The sequence below is a fragment of the Haliotis rufescens genome, unplaced genomic scaffold (genome assembly GCF_023055435.1).
Source record: "Haliotis rufescens isolate VD_foot unplaced genomic scaffold, xgHalRufe1.0.p SCAF_26, whole genome shotgun sequence".
In the NCBI taxonomy this organism is placed as follows: Eukaryota; Metazoa; Mollusca; class Gastropoda; order Lepetellida; family Haliotidae; genus Haliotis; species Haliotis rufescens.
In genome coordinates this window covers 554,154-575,927 of record NW_025963957.1, presented here as the reverse complement: position 1 = coordinate 575,927, position 21,774 = coordinate 554,154, and the positions used below count along the sequence as shown (strand labels likewise).

The following is a 21,774-nucleotide window of genomic DNA, read 5'->3' as shown; positions in this document are numbered from 1 at the left end:
AGAGAAATTCACAAGTATATCAAAGATAACGTCCTCTCCTTGATAAATAATTTAAGAATATTTAAATGCAATACATTTCTTGAACCTACCTTCCCATGGAACTGGGTCTAGGATGTCACCGTGTCCAAAATCCTGGTAAAAAATTATTTGCTTTTAACCATTACTTCAGAGAATATTGTGATCGGCTGAAGACAGGTACCTCTTTTGATATACCTTGTTGTGTATAAACTGATATGTTTAAATCTACAATAATATACCTCTAACTTCGAGCTGACTTGGTTCATACATTGGATCGATGCTCATGATATCAATCACTGGATTGTGTGTCCAGATTCCATTACTCAGAGACCGCCGTCATATAACTGGAAATTTGCTGAGTGCGGCGTTCAATAACTAAACACCAATCTGGCTTGGAAACATGGTAGCTTCAGAGTAACGCGTCATGACAATCAAGCAGGTTACACAATGTTGCCACCCAATCCCCATGTAAGTCGCCTCTCGGGGCAAGCACCGGTCATTAGCCATATAAAAGTAGCCACTCACGAGCCGCGTGGACGATGTACTGGTGACATGAAATGTACAGATGTACTTCCTGATATCCTCACCGCCACTTCCATTTTTATGTTTGGGCACCCGTATACAGCACGTGATCACTCCTTCCTCCGCCAGCTGGGTGCCGTACATCAAGGCCGGGAGCGTCACGTTGATTGGTTTAACGTCAACACCGTTATCACAGATGCTTCGGTCAAACTAATTTGTACATTTCTGACTAAACCTCCAAATAACAACTTTATCACCACTTTAATCCGAAAATGAAATTATTTGTAACAACTAGAATAGGTATAAACATGGTCGACAGTCGGTCACATGCTACCCTGTGGCTGGCTAATAAACTCCTGTTTGTTCTGCAGGTCTACGAGGAATGGAAGGTTACCAGTCCCGTGTGAATGAATTGTCTATGACCCGAGCATTGCATTGATGTATTAAATCCATGTGCGGAATTGAAACCAACCAACGATACCGAATTCCCAACCAAGAAGTTGTCTGATGACAGCGACCTCAACATGGGTTGGTGCGCACATTACTTCTCATATCGGTAAATAGTGAGTGAGTGAGTATGGTTTTACGCCGCTTTTAGCAATATTCCAGCAACATCACGGGGAGGACACCAGAAATGGGCTTCACACATTGTACCCATGTGGGGAATCGAACCCGGGTCTTCAGCGTGACAAACGGACGCTTTAACCACGAGGCTAACCGACCACCCCCGTAATTATTATATCGGTAAATAGAACATTCACGTGGAACCACTTACTGTGTTAGGGAATGACATTCTTTCCCTATTATAATTCAATATTATGTGCCACTGACAGATACAAGATCAGAGTTCCAAGGTTTTCTACTTCATACTTAGGGAAAGTACAGATTTCTATAAATATGACATTTATTACACGATACTGTGAACGAAATCGGGCTTTAAACAACACGGCATTCCCTTAACAGGTATCGACTAAAATAGATCAATCAGAAGAGAAGACTACGAGAGTATATACTTAAATTAGCTTACTTGTACACATATATTTGGAAGTTTTGTTATCATATGATCAAACACATGACGTTTTTAGACAGCCGTAATAACAACATTATAAACAAAGACAAACACTGAACACCCAGTTACTGACATAACTGACAGCTATCGATAATCTTGGAGGCCAAAAAACTCTACACAGTATTCTTTTTGGTGACCCAAACCTAAATGTTTTTCTGAATACAAAAATATTCTTGTCTGTACACAAATTTATAGAAACGACTAACAGATTCAGTAGCTAGCATATCATTGTTTCCAAATTGTTAATAATTAATATTGTTAAATCTATATTTAAACACTAAAATGTATAATATTTGCATATGTAGGAGATGCACACTGTTATATACGGAGAAGGCGGTAATATGTGTTGCACTTGTGCCCAATCTCTTTGTCTTTTTGGACAATAAAGTATGTTTAATAACAAATAGCATCCAGTTACATCTTGTTGTCACTACGAATGTACATATGTTTGCAATTGGCTCAATCAATATCTCCAAAATGAAACGTGAATGCGTTTAGCACATAATCTGCATTTCTACGTACGGTAAACGTCATATCGTTGTCTAAAATGTGTCATTTATAGATTGTCTACCTCAACACAACAGACATTTGGTATTTGAAACTGACAACGAGAGCTTTAAACTGACGTCTACGTTCAGTACCTCGGAGAAGCGCACATATAATTTGTGTTGGCTTCACCGTTCGTCCATTTTCACAAAAGTAATTAAAAAACCCTTGTGTGTGTGTGTGTGTGTTTATAACATCAGTGTTCTTGTTGATACGTAATGAAGTAAATATGTATGTAAATGCACGGACCTATATAACAAGTTATACAAGTCCGTGGTAAATGCCAGGACGGCTCGGAAATATCCGTGTGTGAGTAAGCACATTAATAATTTCACGTGTGTACGGGACAGCCGAAGACAAAAATGTACTTGATTGTTATCAAGTCTCTGTGCGAGCGTTTCGACTGTATTTCCCGTGAATATGATTCTTGTAAAGGAGTTATGTCGAATTGTATAATAAAATATTTAATACGGAGTAGATTTGGATGATTTAGGTGACACATCTTCGACAATCGTCATTGAATGCTTTGAGTCTTTTGGTTTCTAATACACGCAGCGTTCCGACTCAAGGTTGGATAAGAAACTAATCCAGTAATTCTTTTCATAGGCTAGAAACAATCGGAACATCGCTAAGGATTGAACGTGTCTCAAAATCCGAATGCATCGTAACAGGGGAGGTAATCAGAAATGTGGATATAGGTGGCGCTAGTTTACTTCCGCAATGTCCACACGTGTTTGGAAATGTATACACACAGTTAGGTAGAGAGAAATACCTAGAAGATATTTCCAAAATGGTTAAATCTTCGCACCACCAGTCTGAGAATGACTTCAGAGTAAGTTCCGGTTGATAAATTACTTGACTGAAAGATATGACGAAACTTTATTCACCACAAAACCATTCATATTCATGGAAATAAAAAGATAATCTGTTCTAAATATTTGACAGCGTGCAGTTGTGGAGGTAGAGGATGTCCGCAGATGGGGATATCAAACCCCAAATGTTGTATGTAATATTCAGCCCGGTTTCGAATTTTTGACCCTCTATGTACAGCTGTCTAAGCTGGTGGGTTACCAGTATATCTGTGATATAATAAACCGTAGGATTAGCTAGGAGAATGAGGGGTGCAGGCTAAAACGGCCCCCCAGCAAAACGTCACCGATTTCTCTGGCGAAAACGGCACCGCATTTGGCGAAAACGGCTACTATGTGTCGGGCGGAAACGGCAGCTCTATTTTTAATAAGGATAAGAACGATTTTTGTGGTAATATATATGGTTTATTTACATGGTCACAGTTATCACAGCATGTTGTTGTTTTCTGACATTCTTCTCTCATGCAACACATCGAAAGGCCATTGTGAATAATTGTGATCTGACAGCACCATGTTAGGCCTCTTAAATACAGTTTCAGTTTAAATTGAGTAAAGGTACTTAAAACTTCAAAGCGTATAGTGTTTTCACAATAAGTTAACTGCTCCTCCCAATCAGTCGGCAAGTAAATTGGAGTAGGGGTCTAATTAGCACTAATAGCACTTATTTGACCAAGGTAAAAAAATAAATAAGGTGCCGTTTTCGCCAGGCAATAGTAGCCGTTTTCGCTTGAGTCGAGGTGCCGTTTTCGCTTGAGTCGAGGTGCCGTTTTCGCCCGGTGACTTTTTGCTGAGGTGCCGTTTTCACTATAACCCATAATGAGTGGAGACAAACATTTCCCTCCTTGTACGAATTCTGGTGACTTGAAATAACCACATTCACTCATGAGGAACAAATAACAATTGATAGCTCTAGATTCCTATCATATAGATATATCTGCTGTAGATAAATATTGTAGCTATATGTACTACTATCTATTATTACCCGACATCCACTGATCTGACAATATACAATAGTAATACATGTACATGTTTTGATTGTTTGTTTCTTGTTTGACATGTTTAACGCCGCACTCAGCAATATTCCAGCAATATGATGGCGGTCTGTAAATAATCAAGTCTGGACCAGACAATCCAGTGATTGACATCATGAGCATCGATCCATGTAATTGGGATTAGATGACATGCATCAACCAAGTCAGCAAGTCTGACCACCCGATCCCATTAGTCGCCTCTTACGACGAGCATAGTAGCCTTTTTTGGCAAGCATGGGTTGCTGAAGACCTATTCTACCCCGGATCTTCACAGGACATGTACATGTATAGCTATGATTCCTTCCTTCGTAATGTCATCTGTCGCTGAGTTAACACTGACTAAGTGACTTTTACAAGCTCTGTCAGCAAGGTTTGCGTCAGTTCTTATCATGTTTATGTTTACACTCCATAAACTCAAAAAAATAATGAAGTAAATTCTTAGCATGACAAATATATATTTCTTTACATTTCAGCATCATAATTTAAAATATCTAATCATTTATCAATATAGTCATTAATTTGTTGTTATACAATCAACTTGCAAAACACACAAGGTATTACTGTTATTAGCATGGTTAGTATCATGTTTGGTCTTAATTCCTTTGTTTGTAATAACTAATCCCTACATATGATACTGTTTGCATACAAACAGTAAATATGGTAAATTTGATTTATGTGTTCAACATGTTCAAAGATATTGTGTGTCTTTTTAGTTTCAGACTTTTGCAGAACGAATTGCTGCAGTTAACATTGATGTCATTCACAAAATTAGACACCATGATGATGATGTTGAGGTAAGTTTTGTACACATAGATGTTTGTTTTCATCATGTACATATCAAGTTTCAAACATTATTTTTCATTGTTTTTGGACTCATAATTGGCATTTTTTTAACATTCTTATTTTCTTAAATTCAGAGGTATTTTTACATTGCACTCAGCATGCTCAGTGCATTAAAATGTAATATGTAGAACTAAGCAGTAAAACCCCATCACATTAGTTAAAAGTATTACAACATAAATTGGGAAATGTTTAGTTACAGTTTAGGAAGTTAGCTGACATTTGTTGTGGACTTGTGAATGGGTCCAGATGAGTCCCTGAATTGTATCTCAATACTTTTGACACATATTGATATTTAGTTAAGTTATTTTATTTGTTACCTAATGAGAGACCTGCAACCATCAATCTATGTGACATGCAATCTCATTAAAATCAGGTCTAAGTTCTCGCTGCCGCTGAACAAAGATCCGAGGACATCCCATTACGGGTCGCGTCAGAACGACCTTTCGCAAACTTTGACCAACCACTGAAATGACTAACAAGATGTCGACATCAGCCAATTAGAAAGCAGCTTCCTCAAGCTTTACGGCACTCGTTTCAACCTGGCGACTTCCATTGCAGACTATGCTTGATAGATATGTTGACACAGTTCTCGGTTAAATTTTGAAAACTGTACAAACGAACATTCTGGAATGTCTAATATATAGTTGAGATTGCATGGCAGTGCTTCCCACGTACTGTGCAATGCCTCCTCCGTTCAAATGTTTATCCCACTGAAGTGAAAGATAGGCGATAATTTTGACGGAATCCGTCGTACAGGCCATAACTGTCGTTCAGAAAACCCGGTGTTAACATTTTCGAGGTTACATGATTAGAAAAAAAACGTTCTGACTGTCACTTTCATGGTCTGGTAAGCGACGCTTTGATTGGTCGGATGAAAGGTTGTTCTGACGTGATCTGTAATGGGATGTCCTCAGATCTTTGTTTAGCGATAGTGAGAACTAAGATCTGATTTTAATGAGATTGTGTGACATGTCACCATGTATAACAACATACTAAGCTGTGTGAGGTGATGCACTTGGTGTACCGCCTCCGTGGTCTAGTGGTAGAGCGTCCGCCCGGAGAGCGGAAGGTCCGGGGTTCGATCCCTGGCCGCATCATACCAAAAGACGTTAAAAGATGGTACTTGTTGTGACCCTGTCTGGCGCTCGGCATTAAGGGGCTAAAACAAGGACTGGTCGGCTCGGAGTCAGTATACTGTGTCTGAGTGGGGTATTCATGTTAAACTGCGGCATGGTATCTCAGTGAGCTAGCACTATAAATCGGCATCAGTCCGGACTAGTACAAGCAGCCACACACACACACACACGTGCATGCACGTCGCTATATAAGTGCAATAATCTTGGACGCGACGTTAAATCCCATTTCACCTCACCTCACCTGATGCACTTGTTGTAGATTAGCTACTGTTTGCAGTAGGACAGGATTTAGGATTATGTCAGTATTTGCTACTGTAGCACGATACCTTGAGGAGATATTTGCCATTAACGATGTAAGTGCAATCTTTCTAAGTGCAATCTCAGTAATCCTGATACACTATTGTTTTTTAAAACTGCATTCATTGATTGTTTTTGTAATATGCTAAAGTAAACAATTAGAAGTTAGCTTATGTTTGAACCGTATCTGTTTTACATGGATGTGTTTTATGTATGTAGTATATATTACATGTGTAAGCTTCCATATTTGTATTTGCAGGACCAATCCACATATTTTGGGGAAGCACTACTCAGTTGGAGTGACATGAACTGTACAGAACACTTCAGTGAGTTCTTTTGGGTAGACTGAATTCGGTGAAATCGATGATGGAGTCCAAAGCAACTTGAAAAGAAAAGTGTAACATTAAAAATGTTGTTTTGAAAGTTAATGGGAATGTTCATGTAAGTGACAATGAGTCTTTTTTCTAAAATTTCTAACCATTGAAAGTTTGGGACTGATGGTATGATCAAGCACAGTAGTACAGCTGAATCGATGAAAACAGGTGATTTATTTAAATCTCTTGGTTATATGTTGAGAAAATACACCAATGCATGACCAAAAATATATTTTTCACTCGTTTCTACTATCTTCATGATGTAAATCTACACCTCCAGTACACCTCCATAGATGATTTACAGTTTCATCTTAAAGTTTCTGTTTTGTTTGCAGACAATTTTCAGCAAGAAATATCAGAGAAAGTTCACACCTTCCCACAGCTAGTCCACAATGAGGTGTGTATTATGCAGCATTTATTGTACAACATTCTTGACAAGAAATATAAAGGTCATGTTCTTAGAGTAATTATGAAATCTTACCATAGAGTACACTGCACCATTCATTACTTTACAGGGCCCTCATATTTCCTGTGTAGAACCCTGGAAATTAATTTTTGAGGTCAAGTAAAACCCTGATGTATTCTATAGTATTGTCCATCATGTTTACTTGGACGGTAACGAACTTGAAATCATGCCATTGAAACTTTATTTATAGATCTTTTGAATGGAATCTACATAAATGTGTGATTAATTCTATCTAGGAAGTTAACATAGTAACCTGGAAAGTGTCATCAACATAAAAAGAAGAATTAGACATTAAACAACTTACTAGTTGGGTCAGGGATGGGGGAACATTGTACGTTCCTGTATACATAAGAAAAAACCGACTGGGAGTTGTTTTTTGTACAATAAAACACTGCAGGGAGAATAAACCATGAGGGGCGCAGCCTCTTTAGGGATGTTGATAAAACGTCATGATAGAACAATGTTTAAATAAACCACAAGATTTATCGCGTAGCTGTCTTATATCTGTGATTAATGTTTTTATATGTGTGGAATTGTATAGGGCCTTTGGAAATAAACATATATGTTACACCTTGAATGATAAAGAATGATAGGTTCTCAGCAATGCTCAGGAAGTGTGTTTGAAAGCTGTTAGTACATGTAGACTGTTGCCCTTGTTTCAGGATAAGGATGCGTCAGTGCATATGGTCATTGCAATATTTTGCTGCATTATACTGTGTGATATTCAAAACTATGTTTTGACAACATCGTTATTTTCTTTCAGGAATCCATTGTTGAAGCTCTGAAGAAACATTTGCTGGTTCCAAACACAATGGCATATGAACCGCTACTAGAGTAAGCTATCTGTGCTGAACATAACACAAGATAATGCTCTCTCTAATGTATTTTAATTTTATACTTATACCTCAACTACATAGTCCGACAGTTTAGTGACTCCATATCCTTCCTGTAGCCTGCAGGATGTAGTGTACCTGAGGGATACAGTCAGTTTCATTGAAACATTTACAAAGTGTGAATCCTGTTGTCTCACCACACTTGGTTATGCATATAAGAGGTGACTAACAGGATCGGGTGGAAGAGGCGACTAACGGGATCGGGTGGTCAGGCTTGCTGATTTGGTTGATGCATGTCATCGATCCCAATTGTGTGGATAGATGCTCATGATGTCAATCACTGGATTATCTGTTCCAGACTCGATTATTTACAGACCACCATCATATAGCTGGAACATTGCTGAATGCGGTGTTAAAGGGGAAGTGTACACACAAAAATCACTTTCTTTCTTTTTCTAAACAAAACACAAGTTTAGAATTAGTTAGTATCTGTGTTTGAAAATATACACTCATTTGTTTCACAGTGAAAGTAGGAAGCTCATAATAGTGTGAAAATGATATGCCGTTATGATGCCTTCGTTTTTCGAGCTAAACAGGCCTGAGTTATCCCCCTTAGATTATGACGTAATTGGTGCCATTTCAACTAGGTCCCTGTCTATTCTCAACGCAAAAGATATCAAGTACCAGTTTGCAGTAAAACAACATGGCCTACGACACACTCCGGCGCAGTGGTGACTCAGCATAACACTACGCTGGCTGGCATCTCAGACGCTAGAATCACACACCTGTACCTACACCACGTGAAGCGGCTCTAACAAAGCATGATGATGTCATAATGTTTATCAATTGGCACCAATGACGTCATATTGCAAGGGGCATAAGCCATGGTGTTTTTGTTATGGAATAGAACACTTGGTACATGTGAAAAATGTAAATCGTTTTAATGCTAAAAATATGTTAATTAATTGTGATAATTTTATATTTTTGTCTATGACACTTCTAGGTTAACACTTTCAATGTGGAAAAAATACAAGAAAAATAGGTTCATTTCTGTGTGAACTTGCCCTTTAACAACAACCAACCAACCAAGCATATATGATGAATAGTGTGACTGTTTGAAAAAGCATATTTGTTGGGGTTTTCTTTTTGTGCATCAAATTATTATTCAGTATTTTGATGAATATAACTGTCATAATTAAAAACCATGGTAACGGTTATTTCATTGTGGCTTTGCTACCATCTTATCATCTGTGCAAGAGCGGAAGATCGATAGTTTGGTCCTCGGCCACATCATACCAAAATATGGTACTTGTTACCCTGCCTGGTGCTTGGCATTAAGGGGCAATAACAAGAACTGGTCAGCTCAGAGTTGGTATACTGTGTCTGAGTGGGGTATTCATGTTAAAACTGTGGCATGGCGCAGTGGGCTTGCATTAAGAAATGTGCATTAGGCCTGGGCTGCCTGACTAACGTGATGTTAAACCCCATTTCACCTCATCTAATCATCCCTGCCTCTTTCTTTCTCAGCCTTGTGGTGCAGCTGGCGCGAGATCTCCAGGCTGACTTCTACAAGCACTTCCATGACTTGTTCCACATCCTGGTCCAGCTGCTCAACTCCATCAGCAAGGATGTGGATGTCCTGGAGAAACTCTTCACCTGCCTCGCCTACCTCTTCAAGTTTCTCTGGCGGTACCTGGCGAAGGACATCAAGGAGGTTTATGGGTAAACTGCTGATAGTAGCTTTTTTTAAGAAAGAATCCCAGAGACAATTTCAGAATCAGGAGAAGGGTCTGGCATCAGAGAGAGGGTGGAGGGAGGGAAGAGGGGTGGAGGGTTGGGTACAAGTGAGGGGAAAGTGGAAGGGGTGGAAAGAATGGAATGGGAATGATGGCAGAGGGTTGGGGGGAGAAGTCGGAAGCACATTCATAGTAAAGGGGCCTTGAGTGTTATGGGATGGGGGTGGAGATTAGGGGAGGAAGAATTATGGTGTGCATGGTGACAGATTTTTCTTATGGAGTCATCATTATCATAAAGACGACACATTGCAAGTGCAGCTTCTATAGTCTATATGAAAAAGGATTTCGTTGAAGCATGTGACACACTTTTTGTGCTCAAAGCAAGATACCTTGAGTCAAGCTATGGAAAAACTGTACACAAAAAAATGGTGAAATTATAAATCACAATTCACATAATTTTACTTTGAACTGTGGGCGGTGTTCATCAAAAAGGACTTCAGGATTACCTGAATAAAGAGCATTGATATTGCTAAACGTGCTTGGTGATATCTCAAACTGGTTTTAAAGCATTCATGTGATGAGTTGTCTCCCCTGCAGGCTGTTCTCGGCCCTGCTTGCTGCACACTACAAGGAATACATCAGGAAGTTCGCCGCAGAGAGTTTCGCGTTTCTTATGAGAAAGGTAACAAAGAGTGCCTGATTGCGTGTTTTCATGAAGTAATGTGTCAACTATTTGGTATTATGCAGTATAAATATTAAACATCTACTGATCATTCATTTGTCAGGAGATAAAGAATATTTTTAAAATTCATTTTAAAAAACACGAGGTATATCTTCATCAATTCTAACTTGTTAATCAGTGTTCCAGGTATACAGAGCCAAATCCAAATGAACAGCACAAATATTTGTACAACAGTAAGAATACTGTTACCATGTTGCAAAATAGTAGTCTTTGAAATTCTTTTGAACTCTGTGTCGATTATTGGTTTGAATTTGTCCCCAGCTAATTGTAAGAGGCGACTTAATGAATCAGGTTGTCAGGCTTGGTGGCTTGGTACAGTGCTGTGGATTATATGCAATATTGGAATTTATTTATTGATGTATGCATAACATTATACAGTCAAGTCTCGTTAATACGACAGTTGGTTTAATCCGACACAAATGATGGGAACAATCGGTTTTATCCGACACAAATGATGGGAACCAATTAGATCAGTGCTATTTTGACCCGTTAATCCAACAGTCTTGTGCTCCGACTCCGACACACCTAATTTGCCACGAATTACTGAAGTAACTCATTCATCAGTCTCGTTAATCCGACACAGTGATCAGCGTACTCCACGGTCATCTCCCCAATCTAACAACAATATGAATATTTCATTTTTCATTTTTTTTATTACGTGTTTGTGTTATTATCTATTTTGTAGTTGTCCGATTTTGGATTGCGAACGTTGATACAACTTAATTTCGTTTATCCAACATACTTGTTAATCCTACATAATCATATGCAACTAAGCATGTCAGATTAACTTGACAATAGGTATAATAAATAGAGGATATCTGTCAAGGGAGGTTTGAGTAAAAGGTGTGTGAAATGTTTCAGGTCTGCATTATCATGAATTCACTTGATTCTGCTCCAGGTGAAAGATCACAGCGGTTTCCTGGATTTCCTGTTTTCTACACTTGAGGAACACCCTGATGTGAGTCTTGTTGTCACGGTTATAAAACATAACCCAAAACATGTTACATCTCATGTGCTTCATGCCTATTGTACATACTCTGTTCCTCCATCCCCCTGTGAACATCTGGGTTAGAATTGGTCTTCAGCAACCTATGCATGTCTCCCCCCATGAAGACCTGGGTTAGAATTGGTCTTCAGCAACCCATGCTTGTCTCCCCAATGAAGATCTGGGTTAGAATTGGTCTTCTCCAACCCATGCTTGTCGTAAGAGGCGACTGAAGGGATCGGGTAGTCAGACTTCCCATGTTTGATCCATGTCATGTATCCCAATTGTGTTGATTGATGATCATTATGTCAATCACTGGATTGTCTGGTCCAGGCCCGATTATTTACAGATCGCCGTCATATAGCTGGAATGTTGCTGAGTGCGGCGTTAAACAACAAACAAAAATCAAACAAAACATTCTTCAGTCTCCAGTGAATGCACATGGCCGCTTTATGATGTTGTCTCTAATTCCACCAAATGGATCAAGACATGGATGGTTCCACTGAGAGGGAATCCAGACAAATTTACTCACAGATTACATCACACAAATCATGCACCTCGCACTAGTTCATGTGCGGCATGTGTTATAACATTGCAGGCGTCTGCCCTACAGTTTACTGTAATATCAGGCAGTGGTGGGGGTTGCACCAAGTTCATTCATACATAGTGTAAGGCTCATTGGACGTCTGTGGTTATACCTGGCCTCCTTGGGTCAGCTCCCTGCAAGTAGACACATCACTGTGACACTACACATGTATATGTATTCCAGGTTGATGGAGAAGCATAGTGTATGCAACAAACCCATGATGTTTGGTCAGTGAACATGCTTAAGAGTATTTAATAGTATGTTGTTTTGGTGTTAAGTTGATTGTGTTGATATGTTCATACTTTCTTTGTGAGAGTATTGATGTCTGTAGCATGTCAATATCTGTCCATCAGACAGCCGAAGGGGTCGGCCAGCTGCTGTTTGAAATGATGAAAGGAGTGAAGAAACAATTCCACAGCACAACAGAAAAGGTAGGTCTCAATAAAAGTCACTTGTTACACACAGTAGGGGAAGGATGTTTGATAAATCTCCTAGTGCTAGCGGTACTTTGATCCTTCTCGTAGGGCTATATGTACTTTGATCCTTCTCGTATGGCTATATGTACTTTGATCCTTCTCATAGGGCTATATGTACTTTGATCCTTCTCATAGGGCTATATGTACTTTGATCCTTCTCATAGGGCTATATGTACTTTGATCCTTCTCATAGGGCTATATGTACTTTGATCCTTCTCGTAGGGCTATATGTACTTTGATCCTTCTCATATGGCTATATGTACTTTGATCCTTCTTGTATGGCTATATGTACTTTGATCCTTCTCGTATGGCTATATGTACTTTGATCCTTCTCATAGGGCTATATGTACTTTGATCCTTCTCGTAGGGCTATATGTACTTTGATCCTTCTTGTATGGCTATATGTACTTTGATCCTTCTCATAGGGCTATATGTACTTTGATCCTTCTCATAGGGCTATATGTACTTTGATCCTTCTCGTAGGGCTATATGTACTTTGATCCTTCTTGTATGGCTATATGTACTTTGATCCTTCTCATAGGGCTATAAGTACTTTAGTTTGATCCTTAACGTAGGGCTATATGTATTTTGATCCTTCTCGTAGGGCTATATGTACTTTGGACTGTGAAGATCCAGTGTAGAATAGGTCTTCAGCAACCCATGCTTGTCATAAAAGGCGACTATGTTTTTAGAGGCGACTAACAGGATCAGCTGGTAGTGCTCGCTGACTTGGTTGATGCATTTCATTGTATCCCAGTTGTGTGGATCGATGCTCATGATGTCAATCACTGGATAGTCTGGTCCAGACTCGATTATTTACAGACCGTCATCATATAGCTGGAATATTGGTGAGTGTGGCGTTCAGCAATAAACAAACAAACAATCAAACAAACAAACAGTATCACCTGTCTCTGGCTTGCTGTAGGAGCTGAGGCTTGACTGTGTACAGTCCACGGTTATTGTTCTAGGTTTCTACTCGTTAAGTCTGATTCTCATGGAAATCTAACACAAAAAGTCTGTCAATTTATTTACTTTGCAGATTTTCCCAGTCATTCTGTCAAAGCTAGGGCCAATGGAAAAGTCTGATTCCGCCAACAAATTACCATGGCAACTGGTGGAAAAGTCCCTCATCCAGCTGATGAAGTCCTGTGCTGAACACACCAACAGAGATCACATCGCCCCGTTGTGGAGTGTCCTACTGGTGAGGCAGGATGCATGTGATTGTCTCAGTCAGGCCACACATATACATTTATATAGATTTGTGTGTCTATATAACATGTTTTACATGTAAGGCTAATAAAAATAATAGTCTTAGTTCTAAGGCACTGCCCGCATCATCATAAAGTTCGCCGCATGTTTCGTTTCATTTCCAGTTTTAAGAAAAACAAAAAAAATCCTTAAAATGTCCCAATGGTTGTCAAATACTGTATTCCAGTATTTTACTCATCAAGGAATACATTTATGTAGGGAGGCCCTTTCCCAGATTGATTGTACACAACTGTTTAGTTGGTTACATACTAGTTTGAACAACCCACAAAAAAATTACATTGTCTGCCCGCACTATATTTTCAAAAAACATTGTCTGAGATCCAATTATGTTATTTTCTTTAAGCCTCATAAAGCTATTGGGTGGAACAGTTTGGTAGGACAAACAGGGAGGGTGAAACTATTTAACACATAAAGAGTACAGGGACTTACCACTTTTTTTGAGTTGCAGAGAATATGCTTTAAATTGTGAACTCATGTTTACAGCTTTTTATTGTTTTTTGTCATCTAAAACAAAGATGTGACGTAAAATGTCACAAATAAAAATATAACACTAAACTTTAAAAGGGATGGTCATATATGTCATTCTATATATAATAAGGCTTAAAAAAATAATAGATTTGGTTCTCATACAATGGCTTTTGAAAATATAGTGCAGGTGGGCAGTGTTTTTTTGGGGGTGGGGTTGTTCAAGCTAGTGTGTAACCAAATTTTGTTTACAATAATTTCGGCGAAATCATGTTCCTTAGCATTGTAGCATTTCACTGCTGGGGTCTTGTGTTCGAGACACAGAATATCTAATTTAAAATGGAAATAAGAACAAAACATGCAGCAGATTTTATGATGATGCAGGCAGTGCCTGAGAACCAAGACTGTTACTTTTTTTAGCCTAAATAGACACTTGACATATTATGAGAATCAGTGTTGTGTATCATGGTCAGATATAGAATATCCCTATCGAACGTGGAGTAGTATCGATGCAGTGTTCGAAATAGCTGCCTGCCTGCTAAATCAGTGATTCTGGTTAGATATGCACTCAGCATGAGAATCAGTTTTGTGTGTCATGGAATGATATGAAATATCTAAGTATTTGATAAAACAAATCATGTTTATCCAAACGTGTCCATTCAGTTGTTTAAAATACCGACAAAGCAACTATCATTGAGTTTTTGTCTGAATAACTGTATGATTAAGTTCAACTCACGTGAGTGAGTGATTATGGTTTTACGCCGCTTTTAGCAATATTCCAGCAATATCACGGCGGGGGACACCAGAAATGGGCTTCACACATTGTACCCATGTCAGGAATCGAACCCGGGTCTTCGGCATGACGAGCGAACGCTTTAACCACTAGGCTGCCCCGACCGCCCCTCAACTCACAAGACCATCTTTCAAATTAGACCTAGATGCTGACCATGTATATTGATGGTCACATTATCAATCACTGGTGCACATGTACGTCTATGCTTGTAGTAAGAGGCGACTAACAGGATTGGGTAGTCACGCTCGCTGACTTGATTGATGCAAGTCATCGTACCCCAATTGCGTGGATCGATGCTCATGATGTCCATCACTGGATTGTCTGGTCCAGACTCGATTACTTACAGACCGTCATCATATAGCTGGAATATTGCAGAGTGCAGTGTTAAACAACAAACAAACAAACAAACAAACTTTGCATGTAGAAAGGCTCTAACTATAACACTGCTGACTACAATCAGATCATCTTAGCGCTAAGATCGCTTTGTGCAAGTGGGCCCAGCTGTCTATTGCTTGTCATGCATGTCATAAGAGGTGAGGGGGCACTGGTAGCCCAGTTGTCGAAGGTCGTGCAATTTGCGATGCACAGTTGCCTCCCTTGGGCAACCTGAAACCTGTAATTGTGGGTTTGAATCCTGCTTTGCCCTGATTATTTTTCTAGGTTTGTCAGCACCATACTTGTCCCCTCTCGTCTCACTTTTGTTTTCACTCTCCTCCAGGACTGCCTTGCACACCTTCAGAAAGAGTGTGTCAAGGTGAAAGGTCAAAAGCAGAAGGTGAAGGCTGAGCAATTGTGTCGGCTGCTGCGTGTGACGTCTGTCTGGCTTGACCACCACCAGGGGGCGCTTGTCTGTGATGCATCACGAGTAGCAGAGGTGAACATGTGGATTACTATGGTTATATTGTCTAACCACATACCTGTTAACAGATTCAGCTCAAATGCATGTATGTATGTGGTCTTGATTATCAGACACAGTGCATCAGAGGAAATAACAGCGCGAAAGCATGTTCCCTGTGCTTTGAAAAACATTATCATACCTACCATGTCAGAATGATGGTCCACGTGATCTTGATAAAATACTGTGTGACCCGCCTTGGGAATAAATTCCTCCCATGAGCAAGTCAGGCTGCACGTGTATTTCTGAGAGACAGAATAAATCCCTTATACCCCTATTCAAAGCAAAAAGCCGCACGTTTTTTCCCGAGTCTATGAAAGTCACATAACATAGTGCAAGCTAACCTTCGCTCAATCGCCTCAAATAGCTGTTTTCTATCAATTTGGAATTTGTTTGAATTCTTTATTCATTAAATCATGTCGGTAAGATAAATTCATTGTAGCAGGGTCACTCAGGGTACATGGGGTATTATGTGTCCCTCGTTTGGTTTTATACTACTTGCCTCCGGCTTGTGGCATAAAACCTGACGCGGGTACACATTAAACTCCATGTACCCTTCGTGATTCTGCTACAATTATTGAAAGGGGGCATGGGTGGCCCAGTCGTCTAAGGCACTGCGATTCGCTGTGCAGCCAGAAAGCTATGATTGTGGGTTCGAATCCCTGTTCGCCCCGATTATGTTTCTAGGTTTGTCAGCACCATACCCATGCTCGTGGGTTTCACCGAAGTGGTAAACATCTGAGACCTGCATCACTTCGGGCTTTCCTCCCACATTAAGCTGACAAGCCATGATATAACTGAAATACTGTTTAAAGCAGCATCGAAACCCAACTCACTCACTATAATATTGAAAAAACATTTTACAAGACCCATATGTATTGTTGACACCTTGAACATTTCTGAGAGCTTTTGAGCTATTTCAAATGATTTACAGTATTTTGCAAAATGTGGTTACAAAGGTGAAGGTAGGTAACCTTCACACTTACAAAATACTGCGTTTGTGTTGAACCTCTGCAGGTTTTGACTGTGCTACTGAAGACGTCTGTCCAGCCGGAGTGTGTTGGTCAGCCCCTGCTAACTGCCGTATCAAGTATCCTGGTCAATCTGAGTGACCGCTTGACTATGGGAGTCACAGCCAAGATCCTTGCACAGGTACTGTTGGTGAAGGACAACATCACGATGGAGACAGTGTTGATTTATCGATGTAAACTTCTTTTAAGTTGACATTTTGGCACAGATACTGGTAACTACATTTGAAATGACTGATCAACAATTTAATAGGACATGGTTATATGGCTTAGTGTTCCTGCAGTCTTTTGAAACAGACAGTCCTGTGGACTGGAACTCTTAACATGCTTAAAATTACCAGTCGGATTCCCCCCTATTTTTTGTCAGTTCCAACTTTCAACAAATAAAAACATGAATGCATATTACCTGGTTTTAATTCCTACAACATCATGTTCAATGCAATGACGTCATCTTTAGAGTAACTTAGTTGAACTGCATGTCATCCACTCAAAGTTCAGTCACAAGTTTCTCTTCTTTTTAAGATTTTGAGGCTAAGTCGCTATGAATATGAATTTAACCTCGAAGCGAAGCGAAATGTAGACAAGAAGAAACCCTGATGGTTCAGCAACAAAGATTTATAAGTGACTTTATTTGCTGGTCCACAGGGATTGGGAGTCACATGTATTACCGGTCCAAGCCTAATTTTACCGGTAAAAACAGGTAATTACCAGTAAACGGGAACACTGGGTGACAAATGATGACGGATGAAACCTTGCGACGAATCCTGTGGTTTGTTTGCAGTGTCTAGTTGCATAGTGTGATTCAAATGGATGGGATGTTGGTAGTCTGCTGGGATGGAGTAACCTTGGTTACTGCAAAGTCACATATGTGCAATATGGATAAGTCTGACAATATATTCTGTGGCTGTTGAACGTTTTTACAACGGACAATGATGATATTATTATTATTTCACATCATATCCCATCACCTAAAGCATTGATGTTCTATGATGTTCTATGAAATATGATGTTCTATGTTCTGTACTACTCAAAAGAAGTTAAAGAATGCCCAATTCTTTCCTCATGTTCATATTACCTAAGTTAATCTGTCATGGCGTGACAGATTAAATATAGTACCAGAAATAAGAACAAATTGGGTGTTCTTTTACTTCTTTGATTAATATGTATGAAACATTGAGGCATTTGAAAATGATTTGAATTCTTGGGTACTTTGCCTCCTAATGAGGACAAGAAGAATGTTGAATGTCATCTGTATCTTCATCTCCCCCAGGTTTACATCCGGAAGTTTCCTGTGAAGGATCTGAGTGTGTTCACCAAGTCGTTGTATGACCTCTTCATGTTTGACAAGGTACCGCTTCTAGTTCTACTAATATCACACCTGTAAAGATCGGGGGGAAACTAGGTCTTCAGCTTGTCGTCAGAGGCTATTGGGATCGGGTGGTCAGGCACGCTGACCTGGTTGATGCATGTCATTGTATCCCAATTGCGTGGATCGATGCTCATGATGTCAATCACTGGATTGTCTGGTCCAGACTCAATTACTTACAGACCGCTGTCATATAGCTGGAATACTGCTGAGTGTGGCATTAAACAACAACCAAGCCTGTTTCACAAAGTGATCGTAATCTTACGTCTATAGAAACTCCTACACACCAGTCATCTGCTATAACTGTCGTAAGTATAGGACCTACGACTAAAGTAATTTCTATACTTACGGCAGTTATAGCGTAAACTTACCTCCCATATTGGCAGAAGTAGCATAGTGCCACGTATAAGCATGGCAGAACACAAGGACGTGGTCGTCAAGGGTGGGCTCTCTAACTGTTACATTTAATAACAATCCCTTCATTTAAGACTGTTTTGTTCCTGTGGTTTTCTTTGTTAAAGTTTTTGAGATAACAAGAAAGAAATGTATGACGAAAGAGGTTTTAGAGCTGTATTTCAGTGATAACATTATTTCTTACTATTTGATGTGGTGTAACGTGATATCAGTCATATTGTCCGTCTGTATCATGATATGAATCGTATCGCAAGATACCAGGCGATACTCAGCACTGTTGTCCGTTGAGTAATCTGTTTCCTGACTCCAGGACGTCTTGCCCAACCTGCTCAGTTACATCCAGACCCACATCGGATGTGAAGGGTCAGAGGTGAAGGACACGCTGCTGGCTCTGGTCACAGACCTGGTGCTACACAAGGTCAAGGCTCCTGTGGATGGTTCTCACTTGTCGGGATTCAAACCAGTCACACTGGATTTCGGGGCTGTAGGGAAAAGGTGAGATCTCCCTTTATAGGGCAGTTTGATAGCTTTGTGGTTAAAGCTTGCTCTGGTCCAGTTTGGTCCAATTTTGATTCCCCACATGAGTACAGTATATGAAGCCCATTCTTGTCTTTTTTAAATACCTGATGTTATTAATTTGATACCTGAAGTTATTAATATTTCTATGTTGCTATATTGCCGATGTTATTAATATTGCTGTAAGTGGGATAAAGCTCTACTGAGCCCACTCTCTGCTGGAGATTTCCCTGTCCAGTGATGACAGCATCCTTGCGCACTCAGTGCTGGCGATGTTCCTGTGAGCGTCGCTAGTGTGCCGACAACCTAGGGACCCGTGTCTGTCGTGTAGATGGGGGCGGGGCTGAGGACAGCATTGAAATCACACAAGAATAATTACCAAATAGAAAACCAAAACACCACCTCTAAAAATAATCAGGTAAAAAATATGCAATGTTAAGCAAAACGCTGTTGTTAACCAGTAATATTGTCGAGATCAACAAATGTCTGGATGCACAGACAACAGGTGCATACTAGTCTCCCTTTAATTGTATATGAACATTCCTAATGGTAATCTTCAGGGTTCGTTCCTCAAAGCGATCGTAGCACTATGACGATCGTATATCCCATACTTTTAATAGACTTAAGCTAGTTGTAGTGCTACAATCGCATTGTTCTAAAAAGTCCAGTAAAATTCTGTTCGGTTTAGTAAGCCCAGCTAATAATACTCAATTTAACATTAGAATCTGAAAATGACAGTTCTGGCTTGTACACTAAAACGTTTTGGCGCAGTCATAGTGATTTCATTAGTATAGTTGAAGCATGGAGTTTGATGTTAGTGTTCTCTACTATGGTTACAGTATATTCCTCGATGAGTAAATAAATTTAAGGGTATAACCTGACATATATAGGATCAATATACATGTCCGACTTGGCAAGTTAGCATACTGATTGTAAAACAAGATGTAGTTTCAGTACAGGTCTTCTCTCCTCCCAGTTTTATGTGCAGAGATTTCCCTGTCCAGTGATGACAGCATCCTTGCGCACTCAGTGCTGGCGATGTTCCTGTGAGCGTCGCTAGTGTGCCGACAACCTAGGGACCCGTGTCTGTCGTGTAGATGGAGGCGGGGCTGAGGACAGGGAACGCACTTGTCCAGCTGCTTGTTAGCTCACCTGTACAGTGTCCACTGAAACAGCGTCTATCTTGACACAATTTTTTGACACAGATTCTACTACATCGAACCCAAAATGTACATAAAATGAATGTATATTTCAATAATTCGTGATAAGGAACATTGAGAAAATTGTCCCAAATTCTGTAACTCATGTCATTGTTTAAACCTGTCCAGTAACACCTGTCCAGTCCTCTTATTGAATTGCACATATATTGCTACCCTAGTGAATCTGTATAAATATGCATGCATGCTTGGCAAAGATGTTTTTGTATCTATTCCATATTTTTATGTATTATATTGTTGAAATAATTTTGTACTTCTGAAGCCGCTGACAGTAGCCTGAGTGTTAATAAAGTACAGTTCAGTTCAGACACACAGGAAAAGGTTTGGCCAGTATCACCATGGTTACACATCTTTTTTGTGACCCAAAAGAGTTTTTTCAGGACAGCTATGAATTAATGTGTGTTTTGTAGTCTGTAAGATTCATGTGATTTCTTCCAGTCGTAAGAAGCTGTGTTTCCAGGAGTACTTGTTGTCCGTGCTGGAGACAAGTCTTGATGAGACGTCGGACACCAGCTCACTGGCCAAGTTGTGGGCTGCACACGTCTGTCTGCCACACTGCAGGTAGGGAGGACAACAATCTCAGATTAGCATGGTTTTAAATTTGAAGTTCTACCAACCCAAAGTTTCATAAACATGGTTCTTGGGATTCTGGGTTTGAATAGGTCCCAAGACGTAAGTGCTGGTCATAGGAGATGACTTATGAATCATGGTCCACTTGCACAAAGTGATCTGAGCGCTGAGATGATCGTAACTCCCATACTTTAACATAGGCTTATGATAGTCTTAGCGCTAAGATTGCTTTGGCCAAGTGGGCCCTGGGGTCCTTTCCATAAAGCGATTGTAGTGCACAGGCTTACAACTGTAGTGCTACGATGTCTTTGTGGAACAGGGCCTTGGTAGGCAGGCTTGGTGACTTGGCTGATTGCATGTCATTATACCCCGTGCTCATAATATCAATCACTGGATTATTTACATGCCACCATCTTATAGCTGGAGTGTGACGTTAAGTTACAAACAAACAAACAAACAAACATGGAATACAATTGAAAATATGAGAACAGTCTAATGTTCATCCTAGTAACTGCATGAAAATGCCCTTTAAACTTGTCACACTAGGTGACGTGGGGAAAGAGAGAAGGACTTGCCCTTGTTCAAAGGTTAGACAATTTCTTCCTGAAAACCAGTTTTCCTTTACACATTTTAACCTTACTTTTGCATTTGTTGTTGTAACCTGTCCAAACATGTAGGTGTGGTAAAATATGCCCTTGTTATTGGTGGAATG

General features: G+C 39.8%; 1 protein-coding gene across 1 annotated transcript in view; it reads left to right on the top strand.

Moving 5' to 3' along the window:
- Positions 1–2,861: 2,861 nt before the first annotated feature.
- Positions 2,862–21,774, top strand: part of LOC124141476 (small subunit processome component 20 homolog) — a 91,814-nt gene continuing 72,901 nt past the window's right edge. The window contains exons 1-15 of the mRNA XM_048402402.1: positions 2,862–2,987; positions 4,769–4,849; positions 6,591–6,657; positions 7,041–7,102; positions 7,935–8,005; positions 9,532–9,726; positions 10,338–10,422; positions 11,381–11,440; positions 12,407–12,484; positions 13,569–13,730; positions 15,775–15,930; positions 16,969–17,103; positions 18,250–18,327; positions 19,070–19,254; positions 20,931–21,053. Coding sequence (XP_048258359.1) covers positions 2,946–2,987; positions 4,769–4,849; positions 6,591–6,657; positions 7,041–7,102; positions 7,935–8,005; positions 9,532–9,726; positions 10,338–10,422; positions 11,381–11,440; positions 12,407–12,484; positions 13,569–13,730; positions 15,775–15,930; positions 16,969–17,103; positions 18,250–18,327; positions 19,070–19,254; positions 20,931–21,053 — 1,580 coding nt within the window. The 5' untranslated portion in view covers positions 2,862–2,945. The remainder of the gene's footprint in view (positions 2,988–4,768; positions 4,850–6,590; positions 6,658–7,040; positions 7,103–7,934; positions 8,006–9,531; positions 9,727–10,337; positions 10,423–11,380; positions 11,441–12,406; positions 12,485–13,568; positions 13,731–15,774; positions 15,931–16,968; positions 17,104–18,249; positions 18,328–19,069; positions 19,255–20,930; positions 21,054–21,774) is intronic.